Source organism: Callithrix jacchus, chromosome 6, assembly GCF_049354715.1.
Source record: "Callithrix jacchus isolate 240 chromosome 6, calJac240_pri, whole genome shotgun sequence".
NCBI classification, from domain to species: Eukaryota; Metazoa; Chordata; class Mammalia; order Primates; family Cebidae; genus Callithrix; species Callithrix jacchus.
In genome coordinates this window covers 67,405,928-67,424,276 of record NC_133507.1, presented here as the reverse complement: position 1 = coordinate 67,424,276, position 18,349 = coordinate 67,405,928, and the positions used below count along the sequence as shown (strand labels likewise).

At 35.4% G+C, this 18,349-nt stretch overlaps 1 protein-coding gene across 1 annotated transcript in view; it reads right to left on the bottom strand.

The window, feature by feature from the left end:
• Positions 1-537: 537 nt before the first annotated feature.
• The window catches only part of IFIH1 (interferon induced with helicase C domain 1), a 51,625-nt gene continuing 33,813 nt past the window's right edge, over positions 538-18,349 (bottom strand). Inside the window, exons 6-16 of the mRNA XM_002749389.7 lie at positions 15,994-16,204; positions 14,954-15,171; positions 13,674-13,790; positions 11,871-11,994; positions 11,052-11,330; positions 10,320-10,579; positions 7,364-7,513; positions 5,546-5,707; positions 1,541-1,731; positions 938-1,028; positions 538-838 (exon numbers count right to left, since the gene is read on the bottom strand). Of these exons, the coding sequence (XP_002749435.3) occupies positions 659-838; positions 938-1,028; positions 1,541-1,731; positions 5,546-5,707; positions 7,364-7,513; positions 10,320-10,579; positions 11,052-11,330; positions 11,871-11,994; positions 13,674-13,790; positions 14,954-15,171; positions 15,994-16,204 (1,983 nt within the window). The 3' untranslated portion in view covers positions 538-658. The remainder of the gene's footprint in view (positions 839-937; positions 1,029-1,540; positions 1,732-5,545; positions 5,708-7,363; positions 7,514-10,319; positions 10,580-11,051; positions 11,331-11,870; positions 11,995-13,673; positions 13,791-14,953; positions 15,172-15,993; positions 16,205-18,349) is intronic.

Below are 18,349 nucleotides of genomic sequence, written 5' to 3'. Positions count from 1 at the left end.
AGCCACCCTAGTCAGCTGCAAGCAAACAAACTCTGCCAAAACTCTGAGTGAACTTGAAAGTGGATTCTTTCCTTTGTGCCTCCAGATAAGAACACTGTCTGGCTGACACCTCGATTGCAATTGTGTGAGACCCTGAGCAGAGAACCCTGCCTTTCTGACCAACAGGACATGCGTTATAATTAATGAGTGTTGTTTTAAGCCACTAAATTTGTGGCAATTTGTTATACAGCAATAAAAAATCAATAAAAAGAAAAAGCAGAGAATATTATGACCATTTCATCGATAAGGAGACTGGTTCAGAAAGATCAAATGATTTGCCTAATTTTATTCTGACAATAAGTGACAGACCTGAGATTGGTACCTTGAATTCTCATCTGTACTCCATCATACCTTGAATTCTCATTTGTACTCCATGATTCTTTCCACAGGACTACAATGCTCCACACTAATGAGAATTATTGGTAAATTTTCCTTACCCCTGCCCACCAACAAGATGGAAAATGGATAATGGATAATATGTTCCTAAAAAGAGCTCGATCCAGAGTAAAACAATCATTTTATTGATTCTTATATCAGCTCTGTAGCATAATTAATACATTAATCAAAATCATATTAAATGTTTAATTGATAGTATTTAAAAAGAATCTTGAATCAAGTGCTAATCCTCATCACTAAATAAACAGTGTTCAGCATAGTCAAGATCTGGAAATGTGATGGGTAATTCAATCCACCTTTTGTATTGTTCCTTTGTAGAACTATTTTTGAAATCCACTACAAAATTTCTTATTAAGAGACAAGGCAAATCTAAGCCTTTGTGGACCATCATTGTTCCCCAAGCCTGGAAAATAAAAGAGAAAACAAGAGGAAAATTAAATGCATATGCAATTAAACATTCCTTTGGGCTAAAGTAAAATCAGGTCCACAACAACTGACTCACCTGGCCACATTTGCAGATAATTTCACCATTGATTTGGTAGTCGGCAAACTTCTTTTGCAGTGCTTTGTTTTCTCTCACAATGTAGAGTTCCCTATAAGTATCAAAGGGGAAGAAAAATCATCACAACTGACAAAATACCAATGGGGTTTTTGTTCATGGGTTGTTGGACCTGAACCTCATCCACATGCATGCGTTATTCTACATGGCATTCCTTCCTTCCCTTCTGCTTCCCAGGCTTGTTATGGCAACTCAGGTAATCTTTCTCTTCTACATATATCTCTCAAAGGGCAAGTTACCTATTGTAACTTCTTTCAAGTTTGTTGGTTATATTAACTTGACTTTAGTTGTTCAGAAATTTGAGAACAAATGATGAGCATACAAAAATACGTGCCTTGGATCAAAATGGCTTTGGTTCGTACACTTCTCCTTTCCTGCTGCAGTGCAGTTTACTTAAAAAATAGACATTTGAAATAGGAATATAATTGAGGGGCTAAAGGATGGAAAGTTGTAAAATCTCAGTTGCACTATTTTGAAAGAACATTTACAATACAACCTGCTTCACCCCTGGTAGAAAAATTTTAAAATGGTTCTTTCTGGACTCACTTGAATGCTGGTGTCACATTGACATGATGCATCTTCTCAATTACATGGATGTCTTCCCCAGAACAGGCTAGGACACTGCAGTTTCTGCAAAGGAGAGTTATTAGTGATGGGTTTTCCTTGTAATGCTTGGCAGTACTTCTCTTGATTTTCATTTTCTTTTCCATTATACTTTGCATCTGTAATTCCAAAATCTGCACAGAGAAAGGAAGAGTTAGTGGTTTTAGGTTTGTTTTCTTTTTTCAGTTTCATAGAAGTAAGTCACTTGAAACTTAAAATACATACTTAGCTCATGGTCTACGAGATAAAAATAATGAGGTAATGATCCCCCAAAGAATTTAGTATACAATCATCTACTGTAACCATGAAAATGTGGAACCTTCAGGTGTTCAAAAAGTAGCCCATTCCATTTCAGAAATTCTATTGTGAGAAAGTCCTTAGCAATACTCAACAAAAATTCTCTGTCTAGCCTACCTATTTATTTTATTTGATTTATTTGTTGATTTATTTATTTAAGATGGAGTCTTGCTCTGTTGCCCAGGCTGGAGTGCAGTCACACTATCTCAGCTCACTGAAACCTCCATCTCCTGGGTGCAAGCAATTCTTCTGCCTCAGCCTCCTGAGTATCTAGGATTACAGTCGCCCGCCACCACACCCAGCTAATTTTCATATTTTTAGTAGAGATGAAGTTGTGCCATGTTGCCTAGGTTGGTCTCAAACTTTTGATCTCAGTGATTCAACTGTCTCAGCCTTTCAAAGTGCTGTGATTACAGGCACAAGCCACTGTGCCCATCCTACCCTTTTGTTTTAATTCTGTTCCATAAAATAGGTCTAAACTTTCTTCCGCATGGAATCTCTTTACTAAACACTGTTATTACATTATGAACATCTTCTCTAATCCATGCTAAGCATCCAAATTCCTTTAATCTTTTTTCATGCTTTATAATTTTCAAACCCTTCACCATCTTAATCAGTCTACTCTTTACACATTTGTGGCAGAAATTGCTAGTTTCGCACTCAGTATCCATTTTTCCTAGGAACAGAACCATAATTTTATTCTGGGTGGAATATGCTAGCTAAATGACTACATTTCCAAACCAGCAGTCAATGACAAGTAAAAAGCTGTTGAGTGGAATTTTCAGAAAATCTTCTTAAAAGTTTGATAGCTGGCATGTGTACTTTTTGTCCTTTCCATTTTCTTCTTACTTCCTGCCTAGAATAAAGATGTGGCAGCTGAAATTCTAAAAGCTATCTTTGACCTTGAGAATGAAAGCCCAATGCTATAATGGCATAAAAGAGAGAGAAAAGGCCTGCATTCCTGCACTTTGGGAGGCCGAGACCAGTAGTTCATGAGGTCAAGAGATCGAGACCATCCTGGCCAACATGGTAAAACCCCTTCTTTACTAAAAATACAAAAATTAGCTGGGTGTAGTGGCACGTGCCTGTAATCCCAGCCATTCAGGAGGCTGAGGCAGGAGAATCACTTGAATCTGGCAGGCGGAGGTTTCAGTGAGCCGAGATAGCACCGCTGCACTCCAGCCTGGCGACAGAGCGAGACTTCATCTCAAAGAGACAAACAAACAAAAACCTGGATTCCTCATAACATCATGGAGCCAACACTGCCTAGATTCCTTATGTGAGAGAATATGTCCATAGACACCTTTATTCTAGGCTCTGTGAGTAGCAGCAGCACTTATTTCATAATAGAAACAATCTAGTTTATTTAACATATGAAACTTGACATAGGGACATAGGGGCTGACAGTGTTTATAACAACCCAACTTTACAGTAAAAAATCTGGTTCTTGAATAATTTACCTCCAAACTGACTTCTCATAGATGATATATTTATATTAAATAATTGTGGAAGTAACTATTTTCTTTAAGACTGAGGGGGAAGTTTTCAGAAAAGTAAGTCATCAGTGCTGATGAACAAAGCCCATCTCTTTGGCTCCCAACTCTACATTTTAGATCTCCCTTCAAGGCAGCCATATATAGCATAGAAAAGAGATTAAACCCTTGCAAGCAAGCTTGGAGTCTATATAATAGATTAACCAGACAAGTACCAAGATTAATTTCCTATGTAATTAATAGCAAAATAATATATTGAAATATTTTTCCCTGGAAGTTTAAATAGGTTACTTTTATAAGACATTTACAGTTCAGTAAGCTGGTAAGGTAATATATCATAGGATCACATACACGTGGGAATTAAGAAATGTGTATAAATGAGACAGAAAAAAAATAAAGTATATAGATTTGTAATCAGAACATAAGAAGTTAAAAAAAAAGCTCTAAAATAGTAAAGGAATTTGAACCAATTAGAGGGGCAAACAAACAAAAAAAGGGCTCATAATAAATACACAGGAGGCACAGCTAAAATCTGCGTAAGTCCAAATAAAGTGCAGAAATGTAGCAAAAGTTGAATCAATGCTAGAGAAAAACATTTATGATTGTCAACTTGCTCCTAGCAGTCTGATTTCATTTTAAGAAGCTCTGTTATGTATAAACCTGTTTATGACATGGAAAAAAAGATTTATCTGTTAATTATCTCCATTCATTGATGGTTGGTTGAAGATTGTGTTGAGAAGGATGCTCAAATCAGAAGAAAGGAGACATCTTCCCAGTAGCAATGTTTTCTACAAGCTTTGAACAGATTACTGGTGGCACGTAGCCTCGCTTTCCTATTGTCACTCCTGCTCTAAGTTCATCTACCTGAAGTAGTTTTAGGAGGGCAAGGTTCTTGGCCAAAGGAGACCTAAAAAGACAGTCCATTCTGCAGCCCCCAAAGGGACATTGTCTTATTCTAAAGAATGTCTGGAAGAGTTTGACCCTTAAACTCCAGAGATTGTCCTAGTGTTGATCCCCAAAAAACTAGTCTTAAAACACTACTCTTTGTAAACATCTATTTGATTCATTCTTTTAGGACATTAACTGGGAGGCAGTAACTTTCCAGTGGCTTAATTTGGTGACAAAAGTTAGAATTGATACTCTAAAATGTTTGCTTTGTCTTGTATTTAACGGGGTTTTAAAATAAAGGTTTGTGTAGAAACCTGGCCAGGAAACCTTGGAGTTGGTAATAGCAGTGCACACCAATTTGAAAGCATCCCTTTAGTGAAACTCTATTTAAGGTAGAGCCAATTCCAATGTTAAGAAACTAACATTCACACCCATATGCAAGGGTGTGAATTTTCTTCTAAATGGATTGTTTGCTATTATAATAGTTACAGTCTTTAATTCAGTGGTATGGGGGATTTCCTGAAATACTATAGAAATACATTCTTTCTTCACTGCATTCTTTTGCACAACTCAAATAACTGTGCGTTAGTAAACTGAGATATAGCTAGGTGACATATTCTGTACTTTCTTATTATTCAGATCCAGCTTCAGTGTCACTCCCTCTAACAGAACTTCCTCAACCACCAAATTGAAAACATCCATCTAGTCACCTGTTTCATATCATCCTATTCTAACTCTCTCATACTTATCTATGTTATACACTTCTTTTTAAAATTTTTGTTTACTGTTTCTCTCCTCCAGACCTCACCAGGAACACACTAGAATATAAACTCCATGTAGCAGGAGTCTTCTGTGTCTTGTTTGCCTCTGTTGGCTGTTCCTATAATGTTGCCTGGCACACAGTAGGCATTTCATTTACATTTCTGAAATTAAAAAGCTGTCCCCGTACAAACGAATTAGATAAAACCAAAATTATCATGTTGGATTGAATCAGTGAGTTGTACTAGTCTTTCTGGAACAAGTCAGCCTAAATTATGTTATCAAAATTTATGGTTGATTTTACTGGAATAAGCAATGGCTGCCTGATAATTTCCAGCCCACCATGGGATCTTGATTCTCTGCATATGAATCTGTATTAAGCACAGTTCATTAAAAAGGAACTTACAATTCAGTACAATTTTTGTCTGGGGAATGAGTCACAAAGGTATCAATGGCAACCACATGTTGCTATCTTTAAATGAAAATCAAATTCAGAAGTGGTCAACAATACCTTATGAGCATACTCCTCTGGTTCCATATTTTGAACATGATGTATAGCTTTATACATCATCTTCTCTCGGAAATCATTAACTGTCTCACGTTCTATAACTCCTGAACTGCTGGAAGCAACCAGGACATAGGTGCTTTCATCAGCTCTGGCTCGACCACGGGCCTGAAAACACAAAGAAATGAAGTGAATGAAAGGGTACGCTCTGATACAAATCCTCCTGGGTTTTTCTTGGAATGGTATTTGCTGCTCAGAATGAAATGATACTGGGTTGTTCAACATGCCAGTCTTCAAATGGATAAAGTTAATAAGCTAGTTATTAACCCATTCCTTGTAAGTCAGCTCTTTGAAACTTAAAATATGCTTTAATACAGAAACAGTGTTCTAGGGTGATGATGGTTAGGCCTCAATGACATCATATCATCCTGTCCAGCCTTTGTGCTCCCAGAGCTTCTTTCTCAAACTATAAGAACCATGCTCATTGACTTGAACTGAGAAGTTGTCTTTCATGGTAGAAAGCTAGGAGGAATGAATGGAGAGAAGGGGTGTCTCTGACCTTTATAGCACGCCTGGTGAGAGGGCAAGTCAGTTTCTAGCACCCTACATTGAATTTTTAGCACATTTTCCCGTGGAAACATATTTAACATGGTGACAACTTTCTATAAGCCTCTTTAGGAAAGTGATATTCAGGTACATTTTGACTAATAGAAACTTCTATGGCCTGGCCCAGAAGCCTAACTACCAACTATAAAATTATACTCAAGGAAAAATGCATTCTAAGTTTTTGGTTTGTTGGTTTTTGTTTTTGTTTTTTTGAGACGGAGTCTCACTCTGTCACCAGGCTGGAGTGCAGTGGCATGATCTCACCTCCACCTCCAGGGTTCAAGCGATTCTCCTGCCTCAGCCTTAGTAGCTGGGACTACAGGTGTGCACCACCACACCCAGCTAATTTTTTCATTTTTAGTAGAGACGGGGTTTCACCACATTGGCCATGATGATCTTGATCTCTTGACCTCGTGATCTACTTGCTTTGGCCTAAGTTTATCACTGACAAATAAACTCCTGAAATAAAATTACTTTCTAATTTGATGGCATTCTGGTTATCTTGGTCTTCTATGACTTGCCTTTTATTCAAAGATCCAGTTTAAATTATTTTAAAAATCCTTTAGTTAATTTTATAGGAAGAATAGTATATCTATTAATCATCATAACACCTATGCATACTTAACAGAAGGTTACAATAATGCAATTAACAAAGGCAGGTAAGCGATAAGGTGAAATGTGAATGAAAACTAGAACGTCTCGCTCTTTTATTCACTTTTGCAGTTATAAGTCTGCCCCCAACCAACATTTTATCATAAAAACTTCTAAACATATGGAAAAATGGAAAGGATAAGGGAGGAAAATGCAGAAACAACAGGGCTCCCTCAGGTTTGGGCATGTGGCTCAATCAGACTTTGTGGTACAGTATACTTTAGGTTCCTGGTCCAGCTCGGAGCTCGCAGACATCCTAGAAATGAGGAGGCTGCTTTTGACGCTTACGAATGGGGCTACTGTCACGGTCCTGGAAAGCCTTAAGGTACAGAAATGGCCAAAAAGGAGTTGATGTTTAAACACAGAACAGATATCTAGTTATCATATGAATTGACAGCAATATGAAAGGCAACAGTGCACAGCATTTAAAAAGTGCTCTTTTAACAGGAAAAGTGCTTTGTTTTTAAAACTAAAGAGATGTTTTGTGCTGTTTGACTAAAAGAAAGCAATTAAAATAGGAACACACAAATAAAAATTAACATAGTAAGTAGAGGTATTTGAATGTACCTGGACCATGGCTATTTCATTGGTGACAAGACCATAGCGGATAACAATGTTACATTCTTTAATATCCAGACCTTCTTCTGCCACTGTGGTAGCTATAAGCAGATTTATTTTTCCAGTGCGAAATTTACTAATGACTTCTTTTTGTTCATTCTGCAGAAACATTTTAATAAATTAAATTTTGTGATGCTAAACACATTAAAATCTTCTAATTAGGAGAAGAAATAATAAATTGCAACTGGTCAGTGTAAATCAAAGGATTAGATCATACATGGATTTGTTGCCATCTGTTTTTGGCATTGAACAAAGAAATAATGGTGAGACAACATTTGATTTCCAATCTGGGATTACCACACAATTAGAAAAATATTTCCATCATCCAGTCTGGAGGTGGAAAGACCATTTTTTCATGCCAAGGAAATAAATTGATGGGTGACTCCAGAGGAAGGAAGGAGGAGCTGTCAGTTGAGAAGAGGATATGACAATCAGAAGCTAAAATGGACATTTTCCCTCCATTATATTAACTTCAGAATCTCTAATATTCAGAGGATAAGATGCAGAGATGCTCTTACATATTGTTTTCAGTCACAGAGAAAATGCACACTGTATATTCATTTGGTCACTTTAAGAGTCATTTGAGTGAGAAGCTATGGAATATTCCTAAAAGAGTACAAGAGAAAATGAAAACATCGGCTTCATCTAGGGAGGGGAGCTGGAAGACTAGAGGTCTAAAGGTATGCCTTGTGCTTTATTAATTTTGAATGAGGTAAATATATTATATAGATAAAGGGATAATACAAATAAAAATAAGAGGTTATACAACTATAATTAAAAGTATTTTCAAATGAAAACAATCTAAATTTTGAAAGTCAATATAAATAAATTAAAATATCCCCTTCTCATCCTTATGTGGGAGGAATGAATGAGAAGAAACCTAGCTTGATATGGACAATGTGGTTTTATTTTCATAACCACTCTCACCAAAGCTGTTGGTCCAGTTGGCATTTGATGCACATCCATACTGTCTTTTGCCCCCATACATTAAACAAAAATAAAGCTGCCAGACCAAAAGTATGTTCTTCTATCCCCCTCCCTTTCTTCTCAGAGGGAGTGTGAGTCCTTATTTGACTCCTAACTGTCGGAGAACCCTGTAGAAAGGCCTCTCTTGAGTCCTCTCTGAAAATTTGTCCCTGCTGTCCTCACTTCTCCCGATAAAAAATGACATGTCCTTGGATTTTAGCAGAAGATGTCTGTGTCTTAATTCAACGAAGTAACTTTAATGACAAAAATTCCGGACAGTATCAGAGGTTCAAGTCACATCATGTAGCTGCCTAACACCATTGCTAAAAAATTTGTTCACCCCAGTTTACAAGCGGAGGATGCAAGGAGTGGGAAAGGAAGGAAATATGTTCTGTATTTTGGCATACAACCCCTAGGTTTGAAAATGAATAAGGAGCAGAAAGTAGCTTGAACATAGGCTTTTCATTTGTACTCTACCTTTTTTCAAAGAGAAGCTGAGCCCTTTTACAGTAAAAGTCATAATGCTAATGCTAATATAATATAAATTTATAAACAGAACTCATAAGAATCAACATAGAGGCTGTGAAATTGAACTTGAGTTTTGCCTGGTAGCTTTCTGGAAGCTAAGACAAAAAGAAAAACATGTTAAGCAAACTATATCTCATAAAAAAGAAGGAAGCAAACTTGTTTTCCAAGGAAAACCGTGCTTTGTCCAGCATTAATTTTATTGGCAATGCTCACATGAGTGCATGAAGAGAGTATAGAGAGTTATAGTAAACCATTTCAAGAATTTTTTTCAGAAAACACTGAAACAGAATTTGCTCCATTGGCTTGAATAGTGATGACTATAATAGAAAGGAAGTATCCATTTGTCCAGCAAGACTCAGGGTCAATATGACTTTAGCCCTCAGAAGAATATTTTACTCTACCAAGACACGATTGCTTCATGCATACTTGTAATGTCTACACAAGTCTTTTTTCTTATCTAAATGTTTTCTACTGTGTCCACAGTAAGCCGTATGTAAACAAAATAAAACAAAACACCTTAAAAAGGAACAGAAAACCTACTCATCAGAATCCCAAATCTCTAATGTATCAAATTCTTTAATTTTTCCAAGTTTTCCTATACCTCTCATTCTAGGTAAACATATTTTGCATAGTTCTAGTTACAATGCACATATTTTTGTGGGAGTTTGAATTTTACACTTGATACTATATTGCAACCACTTCTAAACTTTGTTATTAAGTTCACATGTCACTCATTTTTGCAAGGGAAATTTAACTTAGAAGGTTCTTCAAACTATGTAGGAAAAAAGTGACTCCTAAAGCAACACTTAACCTCTCAAAAACCACAAATTTGATTGCAATTAGACTTAGATTTTATTTCAAAAACAAGTGTTTTATCCTGTAATCGCATTTGTGGGTGGTGAGAGGATTGATAGAAAAAGACTAAAAACATTTGAGAAGAGTAATAAAAGCATTAAAAAAGAAGTCCAGGCTGAGTGCAGTGGTTCATGCCTGTAATCTCAACACTTAGGAAGGCAGAGGCAGAAGGATGGCTTGAGCCCAGAAGTTTAAGACAAGCCTGGCAAACATAGTGGGACAACTTTTCTACAAAAAAAGAAAGAAGAAAGAAGAAAGAGAAAGAAAGAAAGAAAGAAAGAAAGAAAGAAAGAAAGAAAGAAAGAAAGAAAGAAAGAAAGAAAGAAAGAAAGAAAGAAAGGAAAGGAAAGAAAGAAAAGAAAATTAGCTGGGTGTGGTGGTGCACACCTATAGTCCCAGCTGCTTGGGAGGCTGAGGCTGGAGGATTGCTTGAGCCTAGGAGGTGAGTCTTGATCATGCCACTGCACTTCAGCCTGAGTGACAGAGCAAGGCCTTGTCTGAAAGAAAAGAAAAGAAGAGAAAAGAAAGGAAAAGCAATCCAAAAGGATATTTATACCTGCGTCATGGGTTTGAACTCACTGCTATGTCCAGCTCCAATCAGATGGTGGGCTTTGACTCCTACTTGAGCAAATTTTTCATTTTCAGTAATCCACTGGGAAAGAGCATATGCACTCTGTCGTGTTTTTGTAAAGATTATTCCTCGTGCTGATCCCTCAGTCCTAGTATATTGCTCCATTATGGTATTTCTTAATTTGGCCAGCTTTTCATTTTCATGTTCTGGGTTTTCAGCCAGGTTTTTCAACATTTTATTGTTTTCTTTAAGAAATAATTACAATTAATATGTTACCTAGCTTGATGTAGCCATTCTATATGTATACATATATCAAACATCATTTTGTACACAAAAAAGATACAGTTTTGTTGATCAAAATTTAATGAATTAATTTAAAAATGAATCAAAGTTTAAATTAGTGAAACATACAACTAATTACACTAGAAGATTTCATGAATTGTGGCTCATCTACAAATTGTGCTATATCTGACAATTAGGATGGTTTAATAAATAAACTCATTACAATTGTCTTGACAATGCAACTGAATGACCAAATGACTGACTGTGATCATACTACTGGTAACTAATCTGGTCATATCATTAGAAATAGCTCCCATCTGAGTGGGATTTCTTTTTTCAAAAGAAATTTCTATTTTTGAAGAGCTTATGAGAAGCAGTAGGTTCATGTTGAAAAGGTAAATGAATGAGACCAGTACATATTACTTTGAATCTTACCAAAAAATAAAGTCATGAGAAATCTCTCTGTTTTATCCAGTTTCCAAGGTTTCTTTAAATCATCCTCATGTTCATCGCGATCACAATACTCATCATCACCACCCTCATCACTATCGTCTTCTAGGACTGCAAACTTCTTTTCTTTCTCTTCATTATAGAAAGTTTCAAGATGATTATAAGCATCTATCATTCGAATTGTGTCATTAATTTGTAGAGCCTCATTGTACTTCCTCAAATGCTCTGCACAAACACGGTCCTTGCGATTTCCTTCTTTTGCAGCTGTGAAAAAAATGTATGATGTAATTTGAATGATAAGCATATAACCTCCCTAAAATAGTGCCAAGGACTTGAATATATTTATGTTACTAACTCCAAAATTGGCTTCACCTTGGGTTTAAAATGGGCAAGTTAAGGCTCAAAATACGTTATGGGCTCTGAAACAGGGCAAGTTTTCCCACTCCTTGACTTGCTGCTTGAGTTCTGCCTCAGCAAAAATACGTAGCTGATGCACGGAGAAATGGCATGAAAATATATTAGTTGAGTTTGCCTTTGGAGACAGAGCTATTAATATTTATCTCAATACCTTAAATATACAATAAATATGAGACTCTGGAGACAAAGTGAAAATTGGATAGTTTTGGAATCTCTTTCCTTAGAAAAGGAATTAGAACATGTTTATTATGCTTGTCCTACACAGAACACAGAAATTTTATTTGGAACTATATTTGCTTTCAATTTTTTGGGGAATCTATGATATACTCATTTGAATCTTGGAATAAACATAGGATAAACTAAGTGTTAGGTTCAAATCTAAATTACCTTTTTTTTCCATTTGAACGGCCCATTGTTCATAGGGTTGAGTTCCAAAATCTGGCATTGGACTCATTTGACAATAAGTTTGAATTGTTGTCATTATTTCTAGAAGTTTCTCTTTAAATGGATCCTTAAAAATAAAATATACACTTATTCTTATGTATTCTTATTGTTAAAGGAATAACGTTATCTTTGTTAAAATGAGTTCCAGGCTATAATAAATCTGATTCAGAATCTTTGTTTAGACAACGTTAACAGGTTAGTGTCCCATCACTTGTCTGTACATTTACTTTTGTCAACTTCTCTTTTAAGTCTGTCATCAAGCCACACCCACACCAACACCACGTTACCTCTGCTGGAATCTCCAACTTAAAAGGATGGCGAAAGTAAAGCTAATGAATAACATAAACCTTGTATGTTAAAGGTAGTTCAGAAAACACATATTGCTTTAATGCCACCATTATTTAGAAAGCTTACAATGTAACTTAAGAAACATTTACCCTTTGTCAAACTGGTTTCAGTAGTATTTCTGCTAAAACAAAAAGTTGAAGTACAGTCTGAAAAAAAAGTCAGAAATAAAGGAATGCATGCCATATGATTCCATTTATATAAAGTTCAGAATCAGTGAAAACTCATTTTTTGTTTTGGAAGTCAAGATAGTAGTTATTCCTGGGGTATGATAACTGCAAGGGGAACCAGAAGATTTGGAGTACTGGCAATGTGCTGTCTCTTGATTTGAATTTTGTTTACATATGTGTATTCAGTTTATGAAAATTCAGCAATCAGTACACACACGAATTTGTATTTTTCTGTATGTATATTATACTTCAAAGTATATCAAAAAGTTAAGTAAGTTTAAAAAATGGCAAATACTTTTAAAAATATATCCTGAGAAATGTAGTTTTAAAAATCCTTATGTGTAGAAATACAAATTTAAATCTATCAAGTAAAACCAAATAAGTAAAAAAGGGAAAGTGAATAAAATGTATTCAACTCTGCTAGTGCAGCTGGAATAGATAGCAGTCTTCTTCAGAATTAAAAAAAGAGATATATGGAGGCTGGTTACTAACATTGGTTTAGTGCCTACTATATTTCAAGCATTGCTTTCTCTATTATGCATATTTCATATTATTTAATCCCAACATTCTTGTTTCCAATGGTATTATCAAGTACATATGACCAGAATTTGTAGTCCTTTCTAAATTTAACAAAATAAAGCATTGACATAATTTACTGGTCATAATGTCCAAACTGACTCTCAGTTTACTTTTATAATTACTGAAAAATTCATCAAAAAGGCATCATTAAAGTAAATATTTCACTTCTTTACCATTGCACTGTTTTCCTGAGGAAGTAAATATGCAAGTATGCAAATTAGGTAGGATTCCCATTATCATTGCCAAATGTAATTTGATATCAACAAAATGGTTCTGCGGAATGTCATCAAATCAATCTTGGAATATACCAAGAAGATTAAAAAGCCTAAAATGAACTGTCGTAACACCTTCAGCTTAGTTATACATCCCCCTGCCCATCGTCCCCGACTATCCCTCATAACTCATGTGTAGCCAAACAGTGAATGAGCTATTCCTAATGTAAATTAGAAAACTGAAAGAGGACTGGAGAAGAGAATTCACTGTAGTGTTTTGCTGCCAAATATCAGTTTTTTTTTGGAAAAAACCCTGTAATTTGTTTGCTAAAATGGAAAAATAATATTATTCAGATGGTCAATATAAAATAGGCTTAGCCATCTTTCAACTGAATGGGTAGTATTGCCAATGAAATAGATATAGAACATTAAGCCCATACTTCTCTGGTGTTATCTGCAATTGCAAACTTCTTGCATGGCTCCTGTATTTGGTTTTTCAGTTGATCAAGGTTTTCTTCAACAGTTTTAATAGTAAATGCATCAAGACTGGCACATAGCTGAAAAAGACACATTTTTAATATTTATGCAATTATTTTTTCCTTTCACTTTATTCAGTGTAGAATTATTTTTCATGTAAAAAATATGTAGCATTAAATTGTATCATAAATACATAGCATAAAATTTCATGAAAGTAATATACAGCATTTTAACATTGTCTTATTATGGATTTCATTAACCAACAATTGATAACATTTGTCTTAATATAGGGAAAAAGAGCTTCTAAATTAAGTTGGTGGATTATTCCAGGGAAAATGAAGTATTTATTTTCATTTCTTAAATTCCATTTTCCAGGTGGAAAGGTGATATGGAAAGAGTATAACAGTTTGCCGTCATTGACAGAGAATGATTTTGAGATAACTATGTTACATAGGCAGGCATATCAAAGGTCATCTTAACATCTATGGATTATACTACCACCTTCTACACATAAAGCAGGCAATACAAAGCTGGGCGATCCTTAGCCATGTGCCTGGATTATTAGCTTAACATTAGCCCTTAATCCTAGTAATAAATTATATTTTGGAGCCTATAATTGCATCTCAGAATGTGGTGTCTACTCTATAAGCAAGGGACTTAAAATTCAAATGCAAGTGCCTTGGTACGAAAATACTTCTTGGGCTACTCTGATTTATTTAACACTCAAGATCAACAGTAGCACTGTATGTGGTGTTACCATTTTGGGGCAGCTGATGAGCTCATCTTTAAAGATCTTCATATCCCTATTTCCCTTTAATTTTAATTACCTAGATTTCTAGAATCACATGTGAAAGACAGAAAACATGCAGTTTTGAAACTCATGGAATAAAACTTTATTATGTGTGACAACTAAAAACTTTCATAGTTTATGAATATTTCTATATCAAGTAGATCATTAAGTTTAACTATAAGGGTAGATGTTCAAAAGAAGGCATCCTATTTGTCTAAACTTCCCATTAATTACATTACTATCCATCATTTTTATGATGTTTGTGTTTTTGCAATGTATTAAGACATATTACTATTTTATAAAAGGCTGAGTATATTTATTGTACTAAAGCGAACAGATTTCACTTAACTTATGATCAGGGCACTTGAACTCAAACTTATTTAGCAAGATCAAGAGGTACTGGCATTTGTTTTAGCTTTGCTCTCATTGGTTACACATAAAATTATGACTTACTTTTAAAATGTGTTCTTCAGCTTTGGCTTGCTTTCTGGCCCCTCCAACACCAGGTGAAGCTGTTAGTCCCAGTATCTGAGGAAGGGGAATCACTGATTGGTTTTCTTTCTTGAGTTTAATGTTTTTCAGCTTCTGCTTCAAATAACGCCTCATGATGTTATTGTAGACTTCTTCTTTGTTAGTGTGATGACATTCATCAATGATAATCAGAGAAAAGTCTTAAAAGAAAATTCAAAGCGTTAATTTCTCCAGCATACTACAGTAAGCAAACAGCTTTAGACCAGTGAATTGAGCTGCCTTGTGGATGCCCTTTCTTGGGCAGGACACAAGAGCAGCCCACTTCCAGTTTTCAGGAGGGAAATCTAACTGTACTAGCACCTATACACACAGAAGTTCATACATACTAATCATGAAATTCCCTGTTACACATTCTCCTTCTTTAATAGATGAGATTCATAAAGTTTATAGAACTAAGAAGTGTTAGGTGTGGAATTCACACCCGGGTTTACTACAAATCAAATCTCAGGATTATACTTTTGCTTTAATAAAATATTTAATTTTAGGTTGGTGAATTTTAATTACATCAAGTAAAAATGACACTATGTTAAAAGAGAAAAATGTGCCTTGTTTTAACATTGCATTTAGTTGTTATAAATTATTTTTACTTCTTTCCCGTTCTTTCTCCTACCTTCTCATCCTATCCCCACAAAAGACAAGGTTTGTATTTTTATTCCATGGGAAAGGGAAGAAAATCTAACAACATTCACTAGCAAATAAAAGAACTTGTCAGAATAAATGGAAAGTCCAGTGAGTGCTTGCTTTAATAATCGTATTCTTATGCAGAATAAAATGGTCTAACTAAAAACTTACATTTTTTGTTTCCTCCAGGAAGTAGAAGGATTTTAATAAAACCATAAGCAAGAAAAGACCATTTAAACCAAAGTAAATTTTTATAAACAATTAAAAATTAATTAACAAATACAACCTGTGTTATCATTAATATTACTATTAATTAAAAAAAAATAAACACTTCAACTGACCTGACAATTGAACACCAGCATCTTCTCCATTTTCCAAGTTTAAGAGGGAGTTTTCAAGGATTTGAGCTGTACTGATAATAATATCACAGGACTTGACAACTTCTGGAAATGATATTTTCAGTTGGGTATCACCACTTAGTCCAATAACACGATACCATTTCTTCAAAAATGGTTTGAACTCTTTGTGGAAGAGCTGTTCAACTAACAGTACCTTAAAAAAAAAAGTGAAGGTTTTTTTAAAAAGAGAAAGTTAGTCAAAGTCAAAGGAGTATTAATCAAAGGCTTATTCTGTGTTCAGCATTAAAAGAGGTGCTTACGTTATCAGTGAATCAGGCGTAACAACTTACCCATCAGTCCTTTCATTCATCTCTCAATAAGCATTTATTATAGGCTTGTTAGGTGTAGGCATTTTTGTCTGGGACACAAAGATGTTTAAGACTGATTGACAACTTTGGGGAACTCTGTCTAGATGAGCATACAGACCAAAACTAAACAACATAAGACAAATTATTACAACACAATGTAATTATGCTCCCCTAGAAACACACACTAAGTGACAGTTAAGAGAAGATGCAACTAAAAAAACCCGAGGAATTGGAAGGAATTTGAATCTAGTAAGCCTTGAGTCAGTGAAAAGATAAACTGAAGCTAAGGTTGAATAAGAAATACTTTGTTTAATTTGTAGAGCAGGGCCAGGTTATAAACGGCTGTAAACATCAAGCAGAGTATTTTACATTTAGTATAACAGTTTACAGGCTCTCTACCAGTTGTACTGTTGAAGTGATTTATTTCTGTTGTTTGTTTTTGGATTAGACTAGAAGCAGCAGGAACACAGGATTGGAAGAAGCAGGGAACCACAATGAGGAGTTAGGACATTGATCCTAGTGGAGAATAGATGTGAAGTGAAGAAATGAACCGCTGGAATAGCTGTGGTGGCTGAGCAAGAACAAAACTGCAAGTAGACTTGGCAAAAGAAGTGGAAACTTCTGGTACTTGTCAGCTGATTCTGTATGTTGTTACATCTGCTAAAGGTAGGTGGTTTGACACCTGAATGCCACACATTACTAGTCACTCAAACTGCCTTCTGCATTAGGGGGAAAAATATCAGGCACTCTTGAAGGTCATATCCTAGAAAGATTTATGCAATAGAAGCCCAGCAGTGTTAGGATGGCAAATAGAGAGTTGGTAGGAAGAGTTTCAAGGACAAACTTCAAAGAATGCACATTATATTTTTTATTCTCCGTAATTCTACCTGAAATGCAATCAGTGGTTACCTTTTCCTAAGTCTGTAGAGTTTGTGTTTTTCATCTTTTTACTTGAGGAAAGCCCCACTTAGGTGTTAAATAAGGAATGGCTGATCCCCCTGGCTAAGGGGAACATCTTATGAAGAATACTGGTTTACATTATTATTTAGTGGAAATGATGGAGGCTTTGAAAAGTAGATGTCTCTGTGGAGTGGAAGAAAGAGTGGGGAAGAGTTAAAATGAAATCCACGAATTCCAAGGAAGCAAAGTGGACTTAAAATCAATAATGAAGTTGGTGAGTGAAAGGACATTACCTTATCACAAGGTGGAAAGGGTAGAAAGTGTAAGAGGAGAAACTTTCATTTAGTTTAGTTTAGTTTTTTTTTTTTTAACTGAAGTCTCTCTGATCTGCCTGTTATGAAATCACTTGAGAAGTTTGAAAAATACAGACTCCTGAATGGCACTCAAAAATTACTTAATCTAGGGACCATCTCTGGAGACAGAGGCTTGAAATCTTCACTTTAATGACATTTAAGCCTTTGAAATTTGAAAGCCACAGCTTTGCTCTTTTCTTTTCCACAAAGCCATTCCTGAATCATTTTCTGGAAGTATTCTTTCCATTCCATTTATGCAAGACAGAAGGATTCTGTGGAAAAGAGTGGAAATTAAGTGTAGTCAAAAGAGATAGCATGATGCGAAAGGAAGAAAGCTCTGAAAACAGCTACTCCAGCTACTTAATCCTTGTGTACCTTGGACAAGGTCTGAATCATCTTAATGCTCTCAATATCCAGATTAATGAAATGAGGATAATGTTAACCTATTATAGGGTTGTGAAAATTAAACGAAATAGAGGATGCCATCTTGTCAGTACTAAAAGTTCCCTGATATTTCACCCATCCTTTTATTCTAGAAGCAGAGTGCAGTGGCAAGGGAAGACCAGTTGACTCAAAAGATAAAAGGCCAAGTCTCATTTTTGCTGTTTCTTGGCTGGATGATCCCTGAATTGCCAATTAAAAGCTTGGAGCTTCAGTTTTCTGATGGGAGAAATTGGAATAATAATAATGACTACCTTATTGGGTAGCTGTGTCAGTTTAATGAGATAATATATCTGA